The following is a 16,171-nucleotide window of genomic DNA, read 5'->3' on the forward strand; positions in this document are numbered from 1 at the left end:
CACAACAAGGTGGCGAATATTTCTGAAAATCTCTTAATTATTTCCTAATGTCTTTGACAAATGTCTTTGTCTTTGACAAATTCCTCCGACTTCAAGAACAAAATTTTGTCTTTGCCAGATGAACCGAGCAAAAATAAACACCACACATTTGTGTAGCCTATAGCTTTTGCTGTCTGAAGATAACTGGCTACTAAAGCTCCCAAAATGCAGGTTTCTCGTACCAAAGTCCTTCCATCGTCATAAGAGTCATAATGCCTACAGCTACTACAGAGCGATGTTACTTGAATGTTCTCAAACTGTTGTTATTTTGGTTTTGTTTGGTTTTTTAGGAGGATGGTGGTGTTTGCTTTCTGCATGCCTACACAATAAGTTTGCATGTACAGACTGGAAGCACCAGAGTACACAAATAATACACACTGGGCACAGTGTGAGGATTGGTGGCCATGGGGGGCCCAGCAACAATTTTTCCTGCCCCTGCGTGTGGCCCCCGTAACGGCTTTATACGGCAGTGGTTGACTAAACAAGCGCTCGAGGTGAAAATGGCGTAACCCGTAACGCTTCTTACATTTAAATAATTTATAGTGGATAAGTTTAATGTGCGTGGACAGCCTTTGGGTTTAGAAAACCGTACGGCATCAAATGAAAGTTAAAGTTAAACTGCACACGTGATCCGGCAGCCTGAAGTGACACCTAAAGCAGAAGAAGGAGGAAGTGTTCCTCCCACTTTGGTTTAGTTTTACTTCAGTTTGCGCACACACTTGAAGTAGTTGGTCAGCAGTCTTTGTGTTTCCCTTCAAAGCTCAGAGGATGGAAAAGCAGGTGTAGCAGTCCAGTCTCCAGTCCTGGTGATGTCCTGGTGATGTCCGGGAGCCAAAACTCAGCTCGTTTCTTGCGTTAAGGTAAGCGCTCGCGTCGCTCAGTTCAACCGCGTGTTTGCTGCCAAAGTGCGACAGGCCATGTTTTCACTCAGAGCGGCACGTCAACGAGCCCTGCTGACACAAACGTATGGTTTAGGTCTGAGTTTGAAATATTCAGATTATTAAGAAAAAGTAGCAGTAATGAAATATAAACTTACTGCGTTGCATCTAAAAGTCCTGTGAGTATTTTGATCAAAATGTACTTTAAGTTCCTGTCAGTCGTCATCAGTGTTTTACTAACAAATATTTGATGTTATTGGGTTAATTTTCACTGGAGTATTAATGTGTAAGTTGTATATCAGTGCTTATTTTGACTTCTTTAACATTCTTGGTGTTTGTAAAATCTTAGTTTGAAAACTAGTAACTGCTGCAGAAAGAGCAAAATACAGTGCAGTAAAAGTTCACTGTAAAGTAGCATAAACAACTTGAGTGAATATAGTTAGTTAGATTCCACCACTGAATAATGACGAAACCTGAAAATAGTCAGACGTGTTTACTTTGTTTACTTTGTTTACTCTTACTGGTTCGTGAACTTTGGCTTACTTTCATTTTGAACAACTTGGAAAACACGCTTAGGTTTGATCAAGGAATCACAGGAATTAAAGTTTGTTGTCCCATCAGTTACTGATGTATACTGATCAGGCCTTTGCAGTAAATGTGATCCTGGTTGATGAGAAACGGTTCATCAAAAGTCTGGATCCTTTCCCGTCTCCTTTGTGTCCCCGGACACTCGGGGCCTCTCAGGTCAGCAACCGTGAAATTAAGCGTTTCTTTATTTCCATACGTTTCTAAGACACAACAATTCATTATTAGTTTGCTGTAAAGCCTTTCTGAGGTTTTCTGTGTCATTGTGAAAGCAGAATGACCTCAGTGCTTCGCTGATGAAACTCAGCTTCCACTAAAGTTTTGCAAAAAAAAAAAAAAAATCATTTTCATTACGAGAAAATGTTGGCAGAAAGCCTGCGTACGTCTGCTTTATCCAACAGGAGACGGGACAGCGTGGGTGATATTCACAGCTGATGCACTTTGGACTGTAAAACGCTTAAATCCAGAATATCTGAGGGAATAACTACTGCATAAGCACATAAAGGCCAGAACCGTAAAATCATGTGATGGACTCTGCTCGCATCCTGACACGGAGCTCAAGCATGAGCTTTTACTGATCTTTTACAGTTTTGTGAGGAAGGCTGGTCTTCGTGCTGTCAGCTCGGCTCACCTTGTCGGTGGAGATCACAGCCGCGTTCGCGTCTTGTTTCTCTTCTTCAGAATGGGCCTTCTGTCGCCATAAAGTGTCATGGTTACACCAGGGATGAGCGGCAAAACCACAGAGGGACCTGATGTGACAAAAGGGATGGAGAAGGTGAAAACACTGAGGCCGTACACTTCATATGGAACCATGAATGGAAGCTCAGCGGGCGACACCTGCCCCACGTGCCGCGGCACCGGGCGAATTCCCAGAGGTATGGCTTTCCGCCGTGAAAAAAGCTGTTTTAAAATGCTTGGACTTCAGAATGATTTCAGCTGTGGTTTAATGCAACGTCGCTGGCTTGAACGCAGCCAGCTGAGACCGTGTTGCACCATTCCTCATCCTCAGAAATAGCTCTTTCATTTCACGTTCAACAGCTGGGGAACTAAGTCCATGCAGCTGAGCCACAGGTCGCTTTCACATCATTTTTGTGGTTAAAAATAGCAGTATTTCATTCTGTCTTTTCGGCACTGGCAGGCCACGAAGACCAGCTAGTTGCTGTAATACCATGTAATGATGTCAGGCTGCAACCCAGACGCACGTAAGTGCTGCCTTACCCTGCATTGTGTTACCTGTATGATTGGACTGTTTTAATTATAGAATTGTACATCATTGTGTTCGTAATGGTTGAATTGTTGCACGTTTGTATTGAATTTTAGGAAGCTGTACGTGTGTGTGTCCATGGCCGTGTGTCTCCTTGTTTGCTGTCTGATCCTCTTCTTCTGCTTCCCCCGGAGTGTCACCATAACGCCCGTCTCTGTGCTGTCGGTCGTGGTCTACTTGACCCCAAAAACAGTGGAAATGGAAGTCACAGTAAGAAAGAAAGACTGCATCCGGTTTGCGTGTAAAGCATTTCACTGAGCGAGAATCAGGCTGCACAGGGATTACTTTGGTGTTTGTGGTACAATAACCAGAGAAACTACAGTACAGTATTCTGGCCTTTGGCATGTGTAAAGATGCACAAAGCGTCTTGACTTCCTCCAAGTTAATTAAAATGAAGCCTAAATATCCCGCATACGAGCGCAGCCGTTTTAAAACCAAACATATGGGAAAAATAAACACTTGAACAGACATCAGCCTTATGAGAACCACCTAAAATGACAGAAAACGTCTATGGGAAAAATTTATTTGACGTACTTTGACCTCACATACTTTGTCAATCACGTAACTGTAGAAAGCTGCTGTATGTGTGAAGGACAAGGTTCCCTGAGCCTTCAGAGCTGCTTGCACCTGACGAGCTGAGTGTTTTCCTCTCGCAGAATCTCCTCAACATCACCAACAAGAACTTTGTGCCGGTTCAGATTGTCGAGTTTAGCGTTCAGGGTCTGATCCTTAACGCTGTTGTTGGCAAGACCAAGATAACCAACATGACCGCCATCCCGTCCAGAACGCAGAAATCGGTGAGTTTCACTCGGGATGGTCCACATCAGAATGCACTAACCACATGTTTGCCATGCGGTGAATGTCTCTCCCGTCTTTTCCTTTGCAGTACACCTGTCAGATCGACCTGTCGGTCACTGATAAAGGCTTGAAGTAAGTTTGAAGTACACCTTAATTTTCAGGTTGCTTTGTTGAACAGAAATATTTTGTGACAAATCGTGCATCTCTGTTCTTCATCTCTTTCAGCTCTTACTGCAAGTCGAACAGTTTCAAGATTCACACGCTATTTTTGGAGCTGCAGTAAGTGTCAATCAAAAACATCAACACAAGACGCACGCACGTTAGCAAACCCACAGGGTGTCAGATGCATCACGTTGTCAAACCACGACTGCAAAATAAACTGCCTTCAAAAGCACAAATCTTACCTGCCATCTTATCTTTCAGAGTCTAATCTTTAAATCTGAAATGTTCTTTTTAAATAACACGAAAAGACGTGCGAACATAGCCGCTTGACTCTTGTTGTCAGTGGTCAGAGAACACTGGGGGGCCACTTGGGGGCAGCAGAACGATCTGAAAACACAACACTCACGTATTGTCACCCAGTGAACTTGTGATGGTGACATGAGACGTTCTTGCTGATTCGTATTTCTCACCTTTTGAAATGGCATTTCAGTCGTTCCCAAACTGATGGGAAAAATCTCTGTATCTCTCAGACACTCTCAATACGAAACAGACTGACTGGTGCTGCTTTATGAAGCTTTATGAGAACATAACAAAGCAGACACGAGCTCCGACTGTCTCTAATATCATTTTTTCTCCTTTTTTGTCCCCCCGTCCTCAGAATGACAGTGAATATTTCTTATCTCTCTCACACGGAGCAGCTGTCTCTGGACACCTTTGAATATATTGACTGTGGCAACAATTCAACAATCCCGCATCCTGTGAGATGATGAAATCGAAATGAAAAACACAGAAGTGGGAGTGTGAAAATGTTAATATTCTGGCTGCATTGCACCTTTTTCTCTCTCGTGTTCGGGATGTGAACGATAACTACTGTGAAAATGCATCTTATTCTGTATGTTGTTTTAGCATACCTTTAAACAGAAATCAGTCACTACAGGAATATAAAAATAATCAATACAATTCTAGGATTGCACAAACGTTTCTCTCATATGTTTGAGATCCACCTGTAAATCTGTGTTGTTGGCAAACTATATATTTCCATTAAAAGGCATGTAAATTTCTTTAAAATTAAACTAATTTCACAACATATTTTTTTAAAACGGCTTCTTTTTAGGTGGCAGATATTGTGTAAATAGGATGTTAATCCCTGATCTCGTCTGTTAATCTGATCTTTTGTTTCATTTGCACTTCATTAAACTGTGGCATTTTAGCAGATCGTCATTCTTTAAATGTTAAGACAGTTTCAACATGAACGATCCTTCCACCATCGCACTGCAGCACAACGTGGACAAAATGTCATCCTCGTTATGTCAACATGGGACTGAAGTAATAGTTTTCCCAGCGCATTCAGTTCGGCTCCTAATTTATGGCAAACACATGACAACCTACTGAGAGTCATTCCCATAGAGAACACAGTTTATTCTGACCAACTTAAGCCTCTACCAAAGACCTTCATTAACAGCCATATGTTGGAGTTCTTGGCGGTGAACACAAGGTGGCGCCAGTGCTTTCCCAGACTGACAGTGCAGCCGAGCTTTGGTACATGAAGAGAGCAGAACTGATTGTCCTCCCAAGAAACCCTGTCACCGTTTCTGTTTTCGAAAGTATTTACAAACAGCAAAGCCATTGTTTTATCCAAAGAGCAGAGCTAAATGAGAGCAGTCAAAGCAGTAGTATTTCCAATTCTACTTCACTGTATTTCATTCTGTTGTTTTTTTACTGCACTGCTGAGTTTATCTGCCAGCCATACTTTCCAGATAAAGTTTTTATACATCAAACACATGATAAGCTTATCTCATTGACCCAACTGTATGTAACGTTGTTAAAATCAGCTGCTCTGTGGGTCCATTTTTTCCTAGTGAATGCTTTTCCTTTTTAAACTTCCAGTACGTGTTGCTGCTAATACCTCTCTTTGTAACAGAGTTTTTCTACACTGTGGTATTGCTGCTGTTTTCACTCGTCAAGTGACGGGTGGTTTATGTGCAGTTCGTCGCCGTGCCGGCAGGGGGCGCGGCGCTGCCTGTCCAGGTGGCCGTGACGTCACCCCGGGCTTTAGGTGCTGCGCGCTCGAGCCTCCGCGGAGCTCACATCAGTGCTGCTGGAGGAGGACCGGAGCGGAGGTGACCGCCTTGTTTACAAGTCAGCTATGGACGCGTTCACTGCCTGTGGATGATGTTTTCTCTGCGCATTTAAAAGGTATGAACATTTTATTTTATTTAGGTGATTTGAGTCTGAAAGGTAGCGTTAGAACTGCACGCATTTTAATGTGTAATGTGTGTAGTTTATCCCGTAAAGTTAATCTTGCAGGCTCTCGGTGGGACATGTTGAACTTGTTTAATTCATCAGCACACGTCGGGGTTGATCCTTTAGCAGAAAAGCAGATGGACACGTTTCGTGCAAGAGAGGAAGCCAACTAAGGTGGCTCATTCCCAACAGAGCGCAATTTCAAATTCACTCAAGTAACAAAACCGCCGATTCACAGTCGTGACTGAGCATTTGAGCTCGATAAACAGCAGAAATAAGCACAGCAGGATGTTCTCGTGTGCAGATGACTGATAAAAAATATCCTCCCGCAGACACGCAGTGTCTGAATTCTGTCCAAAAGCAGCTGTTTGATGGGTATCAGGACGTCAACAACAGCCGGATTAGTGCTGCTGCAGCGGTGCTCAGAGGCAGCAGGCAGAGAGGACGAGTGAACGCATATCATCCATCCACTGCTGTGAAATCAATCTGCCCCCGAGAAAAGCCTTTCAGGGTTTAACAGTATTAAGGGGATTAGGCTCTAGATAACTTCAGCCACCCAATTAGTTGTTGTTGGGCTCTGTAATGTGGCACTGAAAGCCCGAGACATTTAAAGAATCAGAGGAGAAGTCACCCCAGTATGCAAAGCATGAGTTTAATATGTGGGGCTGCTGGTTGGGGACCCAACAGGAAGTGCCGCCTCGATGAAACTGAAGCACGTTTTGGTAATGGTCGTTATCTCTTCTGTACTCCTCAGGTGACGGCCATTGTCCTCTCGCTGAATGTTAACTGTGGGTGTGTGTTGATAAGGTCTCCAGCCTCTGAGGACAGGGAGCAAATGCCAATCTGCTGAAGAAAAGATTAAATCAGGAATCTGTCACCTCGCCCAAGTGGGTGTGAATTGCTGGCTGCAGTCATGGGGAACCAGCTGACTGATATGGCTCCCAGCACGCCGTCCTTCCTGCCAAACTTCCACTCTCTGCACGTGGTCGTCATCGGCCTGGACTCGGCCGGCAAAACCTCTCTGCTCTACAGGCTCAAACTGAAGGAGTTTGTGGAAACGATCCCCACCAAGGGCTTCAACACGGAGAAGATCAAGGTGGCTGTGGGCACCTCTCGGACCATAAACTTCCAGGTGTGGGACGTGGGCGGCCAGGAGAAGCTGCGCCCGCTGTGGAAGTCTTACACCCGGCGGACGGACGGGATGGTGTTTGTGGTGGACTCCACTGAGCTGGAGAGGATGGAGGAGGCCAAAGTGGAGCTCCACAAGATCACCCGCACCTCAGAGAACCAGGGGGTCCCCGTGCTCATCCTGGCCAACAAACAGGACCTGGATTCGGCCTTGTCCGTCAGCGAGGTGGAGAAGCTGCTTTCCGTCCACGAACTGAGCTTGTACACGCTGCATCACGTGCAAAGCTGCAGCGCTGTGGACGGCCGCGGTCTCCAGCCGGGCCTGGAGAAACTTTACGAGATGATCGTCAAGAGGAAGAAGATGGTGAAGCACAACAGGAACAGAAAGAGATGAACTCTTGGCTCGCTGTGTGGACATTACCCGGGGAGATTTATCCACTGCTGAGACACTTCCAAGCTTAATGGTCCTTTTTAATGGGAGAGCGATTTGTGCCAACGAAACAACAATTACGAACGGCCTCGGGGTCAGCAGGAATGGATTTGCTCATAACAGCTGAGGCAGTGTTGACACGTTCTTTGTTCTGCTTGATTAAGTTAGAGATTCAGAAGGAACCTTGATAGCAGTTAGTCTTCACTAAGTGCTTTTTTACACTTGTTTGAAAAAAAAAAAGAATTCAAAGCATTTGCATCTGAACATCTGAACGCACTCACATTAGTGTGGCGGACGTGCGGCGAAGAAAAAGATCCATTAAAACGTGTCCCAGTCCTTCACAAGCTCTGACCCACTAAATGGCTGTTTTTGTTCCATGGATGCTTCCCCCCTCAATATGTTTAGTCCACTTTTCTGTTTTTGTAGTGGTGGTGATGGCACCCCAAATGATGTGAACCGCTCTGAAAGCAGCAGTCCTGTGGGTCCCTTCATGACCTCAGAGGTTAAGCTTCAGTTAACTACAGTGTTTATACAAATTGTACATTTTTGTAACGCTGAAGACTTAATAAATCAACACACTGCACAAAACATTTATTGCTTTCCTTGAAGTCAGTGGAAGTGAATGAAGGAAAACGTTTGGGGTTTAGGTTGAAGCAAAAACTGCAGTCGAAAGGTTAGCGACTAAACATTTAGTGGCTAAAGAATCAGGTGTCATTTACTTCAGTGTGTTAACTAACACGTTTACCTCATCAGCCTAAGTGTTGGTGACATTAAAGTGTCGTTTTAAAAAGCTGGTGGCCCAAAAGTCAGTCATAACGTTTTTATATGTCAGCATCACGCGAGACAGACATTTGTTGGATTGTCAAATGACTTCCATCCAAAGTTTGTGGCTGAATCAGCAGACAGAAGGCCTCTTCTCCTCCTCCCCCTCCCCCTCCCCCTTCTCCTCCCCCTTCTCCTCCTCCTCTTCCTCCTTCCCGACACAAGCCAACACAATCCCCTCACTTTGATTCCCACCCTTCACTCTGCCAGCTGCTGAGTCTGTATTTGCATGAGTTAGTGGTGAGGCGGTTCACAGGTGAGGCGGCTCACAGGTGAGGCGGTTTAGTTCTTCTGTGTGATCGTGGGGGATTGAGAGCCATCTGAGGCCATCAGCCGCAGGATCTCCGCTTTACTGTTTCGCCTGATGCCCATTTTATTGAAGTCAGTGATTCCACACCCTGCGATTGACTGGTGACCAGTCCAGGGTGTCCCCCGCCTCTCGCCCGTAGTCAGCTGGGATAGGCTCCAGCCCCCCCGTGACCCTGACGGATAAGCGGTATAGAAAATGGATGGATGGATGATTCCACAGTATACTGACCTCATGTTCATGTGTTTAATGAGCCGCCCCTCAGATAACCACAGTCTCATCAAAGTTTTTACTCTGATTTGTCATGATTTTTATTTCCTTTTGGTATCTTTTCTCAAACGTATCCCTAACGTGTATCAGAACATGATATACGATGTGTCCTTTAACGCCTCATTGTGGCTTCGTCATTTCATGACCAGCAGAAACCATTAAAGCTATTTCAGAAATCCTCTAAGTGGTCTCAGTTAATCCACCTGCTTTTCCACAAATCTCTTAAGTTGCCCCTCAGATGTGATATTATGCAACAAATACCAGATGCGGTCTACAGGTCACATAGTGTTGACCTGTATGCCTTCAGTCTGTGTGTGTGTGTGTGTGTGTGTGTGTCGGTCGACGTGATGAGATAATGACTCGTTACCGACTCGGAAGCCTCCTGCTGGGTGCTCTCAAAGGCTGAATGTCAACACGGGCACAAATGCATGCACACCTTGACTCCTGCGACCTCGTCGTCCTCGTTACCAACAACGGTGAGCTCATTAAAACTTTCAAGGATGTCTTCTGCAGAATCATCTTGACACGGCAGCTGGTCCATGAATAAATTAGCATCGTGATGTGGTATTTTGTTTTCAACAGCTGAGACACACTGTGGGCCTGTGGAAGCATCGATCAGCCGAAGAAAAACTGAGATCCTCTACGCAAAGCGAAAGGTTTAACGGCCGCTGCAGCCCATTGCAGGTAAGGGAAGGTGCTGCTGAGCTGACACAACACTGCACACTTGGCTGACTTGCTGCTTTGGAGCCGTGACCCATCCAGTGGGGTGAAAACATCAAGTGGTTGAATGTGCATTGTCTTCTTCTTCTTCTTTTGGTTTTGTGTTGCATGTTTCTGCCAGATCGTACGCTGTTACTCTTGCTTCTGAACAGTGAAGCCTTGGGGGACTGTGAATCAGGGATTAGCTGGGGGTGTTTGTCTGGAATCGTGACATAAATCAAAGGTTCGAAGGTTTACCATCAGTCAGCCCAAGGACATAACCAACCCTGACGTTTCTGTTTCTCCTCAAAGAACACGCTGCAATGACGAGTAAACAGTGGCTAGCTAGTCATCTTGTGGGAACATATCAAGTTAATCTGCAAGGTATTTGTTTGGATATATTAACGTGGAGCACAGCGGTGGACTGACTGACAAATGGACTCATCCACTCTGGTGTTTTCAGAGCCAAGTCGGTTCCAGCTGAAAACAGGAGCACAAAAACACAACTTCCAGTCTGTCAGCTAAAGGGCATAAACAGCCTTTTCTTCCTCTTCTCGAAGGAAGCAGCACTTTAACAAAGTTACGAAATATCCAGATACGTAACAACAGAGCAATAAGGCTCTGCTGCAGTGTCTTTTTAGCCCCTATGATGAGAAACAATGGGGCTCTGGGCACAAATCCAAGCCTCGTAACATCTCCAGCTGGGGCCTAGACGTAGTTTTCTGTCACCATGGCAACCAGAAGTTGGCAGTCACTAAAGGGTGACCTGCAAGGGTCAATTTGCTTTTTGTGTGGCTGGATGTCCAATCCAGCTGAGGTTACTGAGCAGGCAGGGAGATTAGGAGAAAGAAGCTCCGATCGATACTGGAATCCTGAGATCACCACCCAACACTGTCCATCACTTCGTCTTTATCCCCTCCGTCCGTCGAAGTTGCCGGCACCCTCTTGTTTTGCTTGCTTTTTTGCTCTTCCTCACCTCCAGTATTCGTTGCTATTGATGTCAGTCTCTTTGAAAATATCTCAGATTTCACACACAAGTGGGTCCTTCCAGGAAATCGACCTTGCCGACATTGCAGTGGATGGAGGGGGGTTGGTTTTGCAGAGGAGAGACATGCGGCACACTGAAGGCCTCTGGAAGGTTCAGAAGGGACGATGTTTGTGGGAGGGCTGGATTAGTTGCTTTAGCTTTTATTCCTGAAAGGTCGTAAAGCTGCCACTTGGCCTTCATTTAGAGCCGAGCACGTAGGATTGAATGGATGGGAAGGGACTGCGAGAGAGAAACTGAAGCTTGACTTTACCACGCAGTGCACTCTTTCACCTGTGGGACTATAGAGTGAAGAAATGCAAACACAAAGGCTGTATTTCTTAGGAACAGAGAAGACAGCATCGCAGCGGGTGGGGATTCTGTTTGAATCAAGTCACCTTTAGCTCCAAGGTGATCCTGCACCAAAACATATGGATATGATCATCTGTTCTATTCATCCTTTGCCACCAGCTGAAAGACGGTAATCGTTTTTATTTTATTTGTGAGCCGTCAGGGAGAATTGATTCATATTCATAAATAATCTCGTTTCACTGCAGAGTCAGCCACGAGAAAATTACATTACTACTTACACACACTTTTTTGGGGGGATTTAAATTTTATGGCCAAACTTTTCCATAAGTTGTTCAGCTGCAGGGGAGGTATAACCATGACTTCAAAGATGATTTCATGCTTCCACACAGACTCTCAAAGGGGTCGAGATTTTCATGAACAATGTCTCCTTTCACTGCGTGATGCATCACGCCGTCATTTTAAAACATGGGACAAATCATACTGCTGTTTGTGTTTGGCATTAGTACGCACCTCTTCGCGTTATCTGATTTATTTACTTTTGTCTTAATTTGGCAGCGATTAATCCGCTGTGGATTCTGTACACCCACATGGTCACCCCGGGTCTGCTCCTGATCCCACACTGGGATTACCTACAAACCCATCTGGCGCACGGCAGCTGTAGCGGGGGGTACATGAGCTGCGCCCGCTGGCCGCTAAACACCAGCTCTCCTTAATCCCCACCATTACTGCTGTTTAAAAGCAGACAGGCCGCTGAGCTGCAGCCCAGACAGGCCGTGAGGCGCTCTATCAATACCAGAGCTGTTTGTTTGTCTCACCGTGGCAGTGGGCGGATCTGGATCTGTCATCGTGTGCTGACTTGGGGATTTTGCGGCTTGATTCAATAGAGGAGAATGATTTAATGCGGTGGCGTGAGACGTAAATAATTGAAGATGGACTCAGAGAGCATAACTGTGACTGCTGCAGCGGACACTGAGCATTCAGGACTGTTAGGATGGGTTACAGCAATACAGACAGTCTGCAGAAATAAAATTGGTTTGTTTAAAATGGTTTAAATCTGTAATATCCAAAATAACACTGTATCAGATGTAAAAGCAATGGGAGTGTGAAAGGGCTTTAGAGCCAGTTTCAGCTCATCGTTTTTGCCATCTTTTTGACCTTCTCTCGTGGTGCAGTTTTCAGTTATAAATGTAAAATAAATTGAACATGCACGTCGTATCTGGGAACATTTTGTACGTCGTTGATGCACTGAACCTCTGCTGCGCCTGATGATCAGATGAGTCAGTCCACTGCGAACGCACACTCCATCTCTGAGGTCGTACCGTCTCTCTCCACGTGCCTTTTGTTGACACTGCGTCCTGCCTGGCAGATCGAGATCGGATCTCCATCGAACGTGGGACTCCTGAGCTGTGAATCTCCGCTGGACGCAGCAGCAGCAGCAGCTGTAATGGCCGACTTTGGGGTTTTGAGTGAGGCTGCACGTGAGCTGTGGAGCTCATGTCAAAGCAAATGATCCTGGACTGACCGGTCATGTCGGGAAGGCTTTTCTATCTGTTTCTGACTGCCTTTCTTATTCGCTTTCTTTTTTAAATTATCTTCCTTTGGACAATAGGACAGAATGTTTTAATAAGTTAAATTGAAACTGCTGACCTTGCAGGTTGGTTTAGTGATTTTTCACTTTGATTGTGGGAGTGTTTACTGTACGTTATGTGTAAACTAGTGAGTAATAGCGGGTGAGGGTTTGTGTTTGGAGTCAGCCACTGCCTGAACTCGACGTCGTCTGTCCGGCTGGGCCTCCCATGGGCAAATATTTTTTGCAGGATTTGAATATTTTCAGCTTGCAACACAAATAATGTGAATTTTGCCTCATTTGCAAAACTGGTCATTTGCATAATATGTGTTGCCTGTCGAGAATAGACACAAAGACACACATCTTTTCATTGACTTTGTATTTAATCTCATCAATTAAAAGAAGTTCATTCACTTCAGGGACAAACCAGAAAACATACCTGAAAGAAAAGGCAGAAATATCAACAGGTGAGAAAGAATTCCCAATACAGTATGGCTCATGTGCCAACAGCTTGTAACTCATTATGTGAGTTCAGTGGACTGAAAGCCGTATCGTGGACAGGAACCCAGGAATCTTGACAAAGGTTATGAAGGGGAACCCATGCGGATCAGATCTGGTATTTGAGGCTTGGTCTCCCAAATGAGGCACCCACAGTAGCCTTTTTGTTCATCCCAGCCAAGGCTCTGGTTTTTCACAAGCCATCACAGCATTCCTGTTGTTGCTTTTTCACGTTACTGTATCAAAGATTTCACTGTTTGAGGGTCTGAAGTTGGCCCGACTGTCAGGCCACCGCTCCAGACCAGGACACTTCAGAACAGGCATCATGCTAGGATAATCCCAGTCCTCCGGCGGCCATGACTACACAAGACAATCCAACCAAAAGTGCTGATTTGACAACAGTGAGCTCATTCCCACAAGGAGATGAGGTTGTTTGCTCAAATCTATAACAGTCTGGATTCCAGTGACTTTCTAATGCACAGAGCAGCTGGCTGTAAAATGATTAGGCAGGGTTTCAATTCGCTCATATTTTGGCCTGATCTGCACTTTGTCAGCTCGTTTGAGTGGCTGAGTTGACTGTTTGTCCTGTGTGTTGAGAGTGAAACTTCAGATCAAACAGCTTCTTCAAGCCTTGGTTGTCACGTAACGCTGCTGTGCATCAAACTTCAAGAGCATCATAGCTGTTTGTTTAAGCACATCTCTACTGACCCCCCCATGTGCACAGGTGACCCACAAAGTCCTCCAGTGTTGTTTTAATCCTGTTAGACAGACCCAAAGCTGGGAGTGTTGCCAGGAATCACCGGCGGAATGAGACCAGCAGGTCACAAATAGCCTTAAGTCCCGTCTAGACAGGAGAGCTAATGGATGGCAACACCCTGCATGTGCAGACACTTGCCCTGCAAAATGATTAAGAAATTATGTGTGAAAGAGTCAAGCAGGAGAAAGAGACTTAAATACAGACGTTTTATTTTCAGGTGCAAGTTTCTTAAATGTTTGGATTTGGTGCTTTTTTTAGTTCCATTGTAAACTCTCTTTGCTGAATGTCTGTAAGGATACTGGACAGGTGCACCCTCAAAATTTTCATTTCAACCTTTTTACATCTTAGTGTTCCTTTTCTAGGGTTTTGCCTCTTATTAACAGCAGGAGAAGATGAAGAGAGATTAAAGAAAATGACATGCAACAGGTTAACTTTGCTGAAATCAAATCAGGATGCCCCACCTTAATCTACTTAATGTAGGCTACCAACCATTTCTGTATTTATGCGACCCGGTTGGTGAGCCTCAGGACTGAAAATATTGTCCTCATCAGCACCAAACAATTTCCACATTTTCATTTTCAGTTCCAGTTGTGCCTTGTTGATAAAAGAACAGAAAGAAATTTGCAGTCGACTTTGATTTCCCTCCTTACTTTTTCACATGGCGCAATGTGGTGAAATGTGGAGTTGGTGCCAGAAGTATTTGTCTTACTCGATTGAGCGTGCAGCTTTATTTATTTATTTTACAATGATGCCAGGGTGCACGCTTGCCATTTCCAAGAAGAGGAGGAGGAGGAGGAGGGAGGGCTCGACATTGTGCTTTCCCTTTGTCTGTTGCCTGAGACACCCCTGCTTCCATCATTATAACAGCAGAGGAAAAGTAGCAAAGTAAATGGAAAGCCATTGTGTGAATGCTTTTTGGACTATGTCCCATGGCACACATTCAAATCACCCTAAATGGAGCATCCAATGATCTGTAACTGTGCAGAAGAGATCGACTCAAACAGCTTCCGCCTGCCCTCGTTCATTAGGAACTTATTAAACCTGAATGGAAACTGGGAGAGTGCTACAGTTAAAGAAAAAACGCCTCAGGCAGCAGCTGAATGCCACTAAATACCCTGTCATTCTGTCAAGGGTGCACTGCAGTTTTAGGAAAATGCAGAGGGCTTGAGACTACAGCGTGGAACTTGCTTTTACTTGTATACAGCTCCATTAAGGCCAAGGTTTGCCACTGCATCCATTATTCACCAGCTGCGTTAAGGCACACATGCTGCCGGGTGAAAAACAGCCTGAGGTTCACAGAGAAATACACTGAGCATCTAAATATTCGTTAAGGAGAAGAGGAATAAACGTGATTTTTCAGATCCAATCTTTTTTTTTTTTTCTTTTTTAACAATCGAGAACCGTACAATCAACGTGTAGACATTTTCTATTCCTGGAAGCAAAGAAGAGGGCAGTACTTCCTCATCACTGTCAGCCGCAGCTCGCAGCTCGCAGCTCGCAGCTCGCAGTGCGTCAGTGTGTCATGGGACAGCAGCTCAGAAGGTGAAGCGGGAGGACGGAGGAAGTGTGTATCGTGTTACTGGACGTGTTGGCCCGGTGGTCTGGGATGACACACGGTGCATATGCTCCCTTGACAGCATCAGACACTGCAATGCAGAAACAGGGAGGGGGGAGAGGGGGAGAGAGAGGGGAGGACACAATTACAGGTGCACGCTGACACCAATAACGCTCATTCTGTGGTGTAAAATGACTATTATTAGACAATCTCGCACTGACATGATTGAATGGATATTAAGCATGCGTGAATAGTTCCCAGGTAATTTTCTCACGCTGGGAGGAGAGATGATGACAAGTCGAGGTACAGACAGTGTGATGAGTGATGGAGAGAGGTTTGACTATTAAAATTATTACCTTCCATTCACTCACATCCCGGGCAAAATATCTCAGAATCTTATGGTTGATTTTATAGTCATCCTACAAATGAATATGAGCATTTTATTTCTTACTATAACACACCACCTTCCACATTTACCCAAACCCCCACTGTGGGCCATGCTGTGCAAAATCAACAAGCTCTGCACCAGCATGTGCAAAGGAGGAAAACAGGAAAGCATCTCACACCATTAGTTACTACCGCCCATGTGCATAATATGCAATGAAATTATATGCAGCAGAGGCACAAATGATAACTGGTGTAAGCACAGTTTGGTTTGGAGCACATTCATTTATTAATAGCAAGTGTACTACTGACTGCATTCAATATATCTTTCAGCCAATAGGAACGCAAGTGTGTATCCCGTGAGGCCTGTGGATTGTAAGTTGCCTTCAGGCAGGAATCAGGGCCACTCAGGGAACAAGAGTCAGTCTTTCACTCTGCACCAAGAAAC

General features: G+C 45.0%; 2 protein-coding genes across 2 annotated transcripts; both read left to right on the forward strand.

Annotated features, from left to right (window-relative positions):
* Positions 1-602: 602 nt before the first annotated feature.
* On the forward strand, positions 603-4,936 carry tmem106a (transmembrane protein 106A). Its single transcript, XM_046377532.1, has 8 exons — positions 603-899; positions 2,184-2,377; positions 2,641-2,704; positions 2,823-2,976; positions 3,423-3,563; positions 3,653-3,696; positions 3,790-3,843; positions 4,385-4,936. The coding sequence occupies exons 2-8, from the start codon at positions 2,212-2,214 to the stop codon at positions 4,491-4,493; spliced, it is 732 nt and encodes a 243-aa protein (XP_046233488.1). The 5' UTR covers positions 603-899; positions 2,184-2,211; the 3' UTR covers positions 4,494-4,936.
* A 145-nt stretch (positions 4,937-5,081) lies between these two features.
* Positions 5,082-8,157, forward strand: arl4d (ADP-ribosylation factor-like 4D). Its single transcript, XM_046377535.1, has 2 exons — positions 5,082-5,922; positions 6,725-8,157. Exon 2 carries the CDS (start codon positions 6,884-6,886, stop codon positions 7,490-7,492), a length of 609 nt encoding a protein of 202 aa, XP_046233491.1. The 5' UTR covers positions 5,082-5,922; positions 6,725-6,883; the 3' UTR covers positions 7,493-8,157.
* Positions 8,158-16,171: the final 8,014 nt, after the last annotated feature.

This window comes from Scatophagus argus, chromosome 21 (genome assembly GCF_020382885.2).
Source record: "Scatophagus argus isolate fScaArg1 chromosome 21, fScaArg1.pri, whole genome shotgun sequence".
NCBI classification, from domain to species: Eukaryota; Metazoa; Chordata; class Actinopteri; family Scatophagidae; genus Scatophagus; species Scatophagus argus.

Coding starts and splice junctions, on each gene's coding strand:
- tmem106a (XM_046377532.1), top strand. CDS start 2,212: ATGGTTACACCAGGGATGAGCGGCAAAACCACAGAGGGACCTGATGTG. Junction 2,705..2,822: donor AGGCTGCAACCCAGACGCAC/GTAAGTGCTGCC, acceptor ATTGAATTTTAG/GAAGCTGTACGTGTGTGTGT. Junction 2,977..3,422: donor CAGTGGAAATGGAAGTCACA/GTAAGAAAGAAA, acceptor TTCCTCTCGCAG/AATCTCCTCAACATCACCAA.
- arl4d (XM_046377535.1), top strand. CDS start 6,884: ATGGGGAACCAGCTGACTGATATGGCTCCCAGCACGCCGTCCTTCCTG.